This window comes from Phaethon lepturus, unplaced genomic scaffold (genome assembly GCF_000687285.1).
Source record: "Phaethon lepturus isolate BGI_N335 unplaced genomic scaffold, ASM68728v1 scaffold43038, whole genome shotgun sequence".
NCBI classification, from domain to species: Eukaryota; Metazoa; Chordata; class Aves; order Phaethontiformes; family Phaethontidae; genus Phaethon; species Phaethon lepturus.
The window spans coordinates 5,875-12,229 of NW_010557677.1; the positions used below are offsets into that span (position 1 = coordinate 5,875).

The 6,355-nt window shown below is 56.1% G+C and overlaps 1 protein-coding gene across 1 annotated transcript in view; it reads left to right on the forward strand.

Annotated features, from left to right (window-relative positions):
• EVPL (envoplakin) overlaps positions 1–6,355 on the forward strand; it is a 25,079-nt gene that overhangs the window by 3,937 nt on the left and 14,787 nt on the right. The window contains exons 2-7 of the mRNA XM_010292823.1: positions 2,412–2,511; positions 3,027–3,181; positions 3,861–3,984; positions 4,646–4,771; positions 5,086–5,124; positions 5,884–6,045. Of these exons, the coding sequence (XP_010291125.1) occupies positions 2,412–2,511; positions 3,027–3,181; positions 3,861–3,984; positions 4,646–4,771; positions 5,086–5,124; positions 5,884–6,045 (706 nt within the window). The remainder of the gene's footprint in view (positions 1–2,411; positions 2,512–3,026; positions 3,182–3,860; positions 3,985–4,645; positions 4,772–5,085; positions 5,125–5,883; positions 6,046–6,355) is intronic.

Consider the following 6,355-nt stretch of genomic DNA (forward strand, 5'->3'; position numbering starts at 1 on the left):
CTCGGGGCGGACAGCCTCCCCCGGTGCGTGGGGAGAGGCTCCCACCCCCCGGGGTGGCAGCCAGCCCGTGACTCACTCTCTCCAACCTGCGCAGAGAGCCCGGGCAGGAAATTTGGGTGGTGCTCAGGTATTTGCTCATGGGACACCACCTCATTCCAGGCGTGTCAGGGATGAGTGGAAGATTGTGTAACCTCCTGGGGAGGGGAGACCTCCTAGAGCTTCCAGCCTGCTGCGGGCTCATGGGGACCAAGTCCTGGCTCTGCGCTGCTCCCATCCACCCTGTTGTGCTGGGACATGCGACCACCCTTTGGGACATGCGACCACCCTTTGTCTCCCTGAGCGCTGCAGCTTGCCCCAGGAAAGGCATCCATGGGGCACAGATGGGGCATGAGGGGCGTTTTACGGGATGTAAGAGACGGGTTGTAGCAGACAGTGATGCTTTGATGAGGATGATGATGAAGATGAATGCCCTGCTTGGGCTCTCTGGCTCTGTGATCCCTGGAATTAGACCCTGTAGAAGAGGCCACTGCCGGAGCGCAGCAGTCTCCCTTTTACTTTGCTGACATGCATTTTGCAGGCAGGGAAGCTGAGGCATGACCGGGAGACGCTGCCAACCCAAAGCCCCTGAGGGAGCTGGGAGCTGCAGGTCCATGCCGCCCTCTTGGGAAATCGAACCAAGGGAGGAGTTGGAGAAAGGGAACAGGAGGATGCTGTGAGCAGGAGCGCTGGGGCTGTGCCTCCTTCAGCGTTACACGAGCTTGGCCGCGGTCAGCGTGGGCTGAGCTGACTTAAAACACAAGCTCTGCCTCTGGCATCTGAGTGCTTGTCTTGGGGTGACCGTAACACTCACTGGCACTTTACAGTCACTTGGGGCTGTAATAAATGAACATCCCAGCATGTGCTCTAGCCTTTGGTATGAACTGTGGAATAGCTGGAGCCATGATGAGGAGGTGGAGCGATGATGACGGGCAGCGCTTCCCCTGGTCCTTTGCTGGATTCAGGGGCTAGGAAGGAAACCACATGGCTGGAGGGCAGATGTGGGTGGCTCTGCTGCAGGACAGCACCTTCCTCCTACCTTCTTCCTCCACCAAAGGCACAAGGCAGGTTGTACCAACCAGCACTAAAGCAGTGTCTTCCCTTCAGCTGACCCCTGTGCAATGTCCTGTTGTCGCGGCTCAAACTCGTCCCTCCTGGTCCCAGACCCCAGGAGTCGGCATGTAACTGAGCTGAGCCTCTGCTGAACTTTGTCCCATCAGCAGTCATCCAAGGGCTTGAGTCCCTGGATGATGCTATCAGTCCACACCCTCCTGCCTCTGCTTGCCCACATCCTGCCTGGAGGGTAGGGCCGGCACTGTCCTCAAGGGCAGATGCTATTAGAAACAACAGGACACGAGGACAAAGGTGGCACCGAGGCTCGTGCTTCCTTGTCCGCAGGGAGCTTTGGGAACCATCCTGCGCCTTGCTGCGGGCTCTGGATCCAGCTGTTTCAGCAGGGCTCTTGGCGCTCATTCACAATAGCGGTGGTGGAATAAGGGCCGTGATAGTACCCATCGGTTGTATGATGGCACCGAGGCAAAAGGCAGTTGGGAAGAGTCTGATGGGGACCTTCACTGAATCTACACTGGGGCCAGGAGGGCTGGTAGCTGTGCAATGGCCTTGGGAAATTTGTCCCCAAGCCCTGAAAGCGGCATGACTGCAACAGCCTACACAGTGCTCGGAGGGTCTTGTAGTCTCCGTAGCAAGTCCTTGTCCACTGCAGCCCAGGCCTGGGGTGGCACTGGGCTCTCCAGCACCTCAGTGGGCTGAACTGCAGAGCGCTTGGCATGAAACAAGACCATGGGATGGCTGTTCTGGGTCAGGCTGAAGGGCCATCTCGCCCACCTCTACCAGCAGCCAAGGGCAGACACCCAGGGAAGAGCCTCCAAACAGGGCAAGCACATTGTGTTGCCTCTGCAGGGTGCTCTCCTGGCCTCCAGCTGTCTGTGGCTTTGGGTCTTCCCAACCCAGATGTGGTGTCGGTGCATTTGGGAGCCCTACAGCGATTTCTTTTTTCTTTTCTTCCCCCCCCCCCCCCCCTTCCACTGCTTTTTGAATCCACACAAACTTTTGAGCACCCACAGTGTCCTGCGGCAAGGAGTTGTGCAGAAGGGCTGCGTGGTGTGCGAAAAGCCACCGCCCGCTCGCTCTGAACACACCACCTCTTACCTTCACTTGGCTGAAGGCAACAGCCAGGCATCGACCACTTGTATGCGTCCATGCCCTTGGCCACAGCTCAGACTCTTTCTTTGGAGACCAGGAGGACATGGGGGAAAGGGCTGAAGAACCACACCTTTGTGTCAGGTCCTGGGCAGTGATGAAGAGGGTGAGAATTGCCCTCACCCACTGATCTGCCTTGCTGCTCCCTCTCTCAGGTCCTCAACAAATGAGCTGGCCGTACTCATCTCTCGCATGCAGACAAATGCCGACCAGGTGGAGAAGGACATCCTGGAGACACAGTCCAGACTCAAGCAGGTGAGTTGTGGCAGAGGGTGGTGGGAAGGTGAAAGGCTTTGCCTAGAAATGCAGTGTCTAGGATAACAGGTCAGGTGTCTGCTCTGTGCATCAGCTTGCTTGTGCAGGTTTGGGGGCTGACTCGAGGCTGGGGAGGAACAGAGCACCCCACAGAGCCTCCCAGCCCCTGGGGCTTCATACCGGGGCCTTCCAAATTCTGCCCTCGGTGCTTTCTGCTCAGTGCCTCGTGCTTCCCACAGCTAAGGCCGTCTCACCTACGTCTGCAGCACAGCTGCACAGCCCCGTGCCTCCAGCAGCCCCGGAGGCAGGCAGCCAGCCTGACCCACGCTGGTCCCCTGGCTGGAGAGTCGCTGAAGCAGGCAGCTTGGCTGGGCATATGCTCCCCAGCTGTACCAGGGTTCCTCTGTGGTTGGCTGTGTTGAGCATCCCGGCCCTCTGTGTTGGCCAAGGAGATGATTGTTGTGAGGTCTGTGTAGTCCAACCAGGCTTTTTTCTCTGTTGTCCCTGGTCTCCAGGATGCCAGCAATCACCAGAAGAACAAGGCTTTTGAGTTCCAGCCAGAGAATGCCAGGAACCTGAAGGAAGCAGAGACCCTGCTGAAGGACCTCTTTCTGGACGTGGACCGTGCCAAGCGGTTGAAACACCCTCAGGCTACTGAGATAGAGAAAGAGTGAGTACAGGGTGGGGGGGATGACTGGTGTGGTGGAGACACTGAGCGATTGCGAACCCCCTAAGATCTAGGCTGAGCTCCAGTCGTTGCCACGAGAGGTAGAGTTTCACCCTTCTTCACATAGATTTTAGCCTTAAAATCAGGACTTCTGCCAATATATTGTGAAGATAGTGGTGTGTAGGGTGGCTGCCAGAGCGATCACCCAAGAGTCCCCAGTATTATTTGGGAGCGCTTGTAAAAGGTACCAGAAAAATATAGAGCTAAAAGTGGCCCCACTCCCAGGGCAAATCTCTTTTTCCTCTGCCTTTCCTACAATGAATGCCTTTCGTTCAGGCAAGCAGAGTTGGATGTTCAAATGGGAGAAGAGCCTTAGATGGCCTCTGGTGCTTTGCTCCTCTCTCCAGCCCTTCTAGGTGGAAATCAAGAGGGAAGACTTGTTTCCTAGCTGAGAAGGGACAACCCTTCTCTCCCTGCAGCTTCCTCCTGGGTTGTAATTCCTGAGACGTTCCTGGAGATGGAGAGCACCAGGACAAGTGCCTCCACTGCTGAAGGAGGCCAGTGTCACAAAGGAATGACAAGTACCCTGGGTCTTATGAGTGAAATCTGGGCTCCACAAACCCCACCTTGGTTCTACCCCTTCCAAACTGACACAGAGACCTGTGCTTTCTTTCCTTGGCAGCATCCAACAGCTCCACGACCGTGTGACGCAGCTGTGTGCAGAGTACCGGACTCTCTACGAACAACTGAACATCCCTGATGTGGGGCCCAGGGTAGACTGGGCCAGGATCCTGGACCAAAAGATGGTAACAGCAGCTGGTTTTAGGTGTATCTCCCAACTCCTACAAGGCCCGATAATGTCCGCTATTGCCTGTAGGGCTCTGCCTGCCATCATGTGTGCAGCATCATGCAGGGACGTTGTGGGTGGTGGAAGTAACTCTGGGTAAGACAAAGACCCTCCTCCCATCTCTTAAAACCCTCTGGTAAGACCCTCTTGATTGACCCCTTCAGATTAAGAGCTACTGGAGGGGGATCAGGTAGAGATGCCCTGCTGTGGGATGAAAAGATGGAGAAGGTGATGTCTTCAAGGACTTTACAGCCCTATATCCTAGGGTTTCATGCTACAAGGTCTTGGGTATGTGGACTGCCCAGTTTGGAGTCAACCTGGATTCCCTTGAAAGTTGGATGGTAACTATATGCATCCAATGCATGTCACCATGGGAAGGGTGGCTAGTCCAGCCTGGGTTTGTACACCAGGGTTATATGGCCTGGTTATCTTTGCCCCTGAGCACACCTGGGGAAACGGCAACCAACAGCAATCATGCTAAACAACAAGAAGATCCCTTCCTCCTGGACTGGTATCAGGTACCAGATCTTTTCATACCCTGCCAGTACTCACTGGGGTTTCTCCCTGAAAAGAGATTCTCTGTCTTTTGCTTTAATCTCTACCTAACTCCTCTTGCACAGAAACAAGTCAATGCGGGACAGTACGGCCCCGGCATGTCAGAGCTGGAAAAGCAAATAGCTGACCACAACATCCTCCAGAAGGAGATTGAAGCCTATGGCCTCCAGATCAAGAACCTCCACTCCAGGGTAAGGCACCCTCTGTCCCCTCCTTGTTCCTGTTGGCTTTGCTCGGGACCCTGCGGGCTCTGCTCATGGTCTGGCTGGGTGTCCCATCTGCTCCTCCTCACGGTGAATATCCATCCTTGTTCTGCACAGGGGAGATCTGAGCTCAGACAGATCAAGCCATGCAGGGGCCAGGGAGGTGGTTCCTGAATGGTTTCTAAAGCATCTTCCATAAATCAGCTCATCAGCATCTACCACTGATGGCGTTTCGGTAACGGCTTTTTTCTCTTTCTTTTTTTTCCCCCCCCGCCCTTGGTCTTGGACGTGTTGTACCCCAGGATGTGGCAGATTTAAAGAGCCAGTACAAGGACTTGCTGGTAAGCTTCTCAGTGATTTTCTGGACAGATGGGGTCACACAGCAGAGTAACACCTTCCCCGATGGACAGGGAATGCCCAGCTCAGGGCAGGAGCTACCTCTGGTCTTGCACAGTGAAGTTGTGTCCCTCATTTTCTTCCCCCATTTCCTCTCCACCTTGGAACGGGTGTAAATGGAGAGCATGCTCGCTACCCTCGGGGGAATGCTGTGGGCGAGAACCGTGTGTCTCCTCTCTGTGGATCATCGATCCGCAATTGCCCATGTGTCCCTGAGCTCCGTAACCCTGAGGTTACGGATGCGGCAGCAGGAAGCCTTGTCCCAGCCCACAGGCTGTTCCAAATCAGGATTGCAAACGTTGAGGCTTGCACTGATCCCTAACGAAGGCTGCAGAGAGAAACGAGCGGCTGGAGCAGAGGAGGTGGCCAGGAAGAAGGTCCTGGGTTTAGCCAGCTGAGCCTGTAAAGGTTAATGCTGAAGAATGGCATTTGTGAGAAATACAGCAGAGCTGGGCCAGCTCTCAGACTGCCCGAGGCACCAGCCCACGCCTGAGATTCTGGTTAGACAAACATATCCTGTCTGTGAAGGAGGGAAAGGGAAGGGCAGCCCCATCAGATAAGAGCGAGCAGGCGGCAGACGTCTCACCAAGGCCTCTGGGAATCTCCTGGATGTGCAAGGCGAGCGGGGTCCTGGGGAGGAGGAGGGGGAAAGGGGCTCCTCAGCCTGAGCACCGACGCTGTCTCTCTCCTGTGTGCATGGGCAGAAAGCTTCCATCTGGCGAGGGCAGAGCCTGGGCAGCCTGTACCACCACCTCCAGGGCTGCACCAAGGAGCTGGGCTACCTGACGGATCAGCAGACCAGGATCCTGAAGCAGGACTGGAGCGACCAAATGATGGACGTCCAGAGTGTGCGCCGGGAGTACGAGGTGAGCTCTTGGGGACGGTAGCGTGTCCCGGCCGTTGCAGGCTGGGCAAGCCTGGCATGTGAGATTTGCAGGGTGGATCCCAGCCTACTAGACGCCCACCACCAGCCCTGAGCCCGGCGCGTTCCCAGCGTGGCTCAACAGTGCTGGGCACAGAAGCAGAGGTGGAAGAGAAGCTCTGGGTCCACGCTGGAGTTAAGGATGAGCCACTCTGTGTCCCCTCCTGTCCCCTGAGCTGGCACGTGGAATCATACATTAGAGATCTGTCGGTGGGGCCACCCGTGGTCAGAGGGGAGGGAAGGGCTCAGCGTCG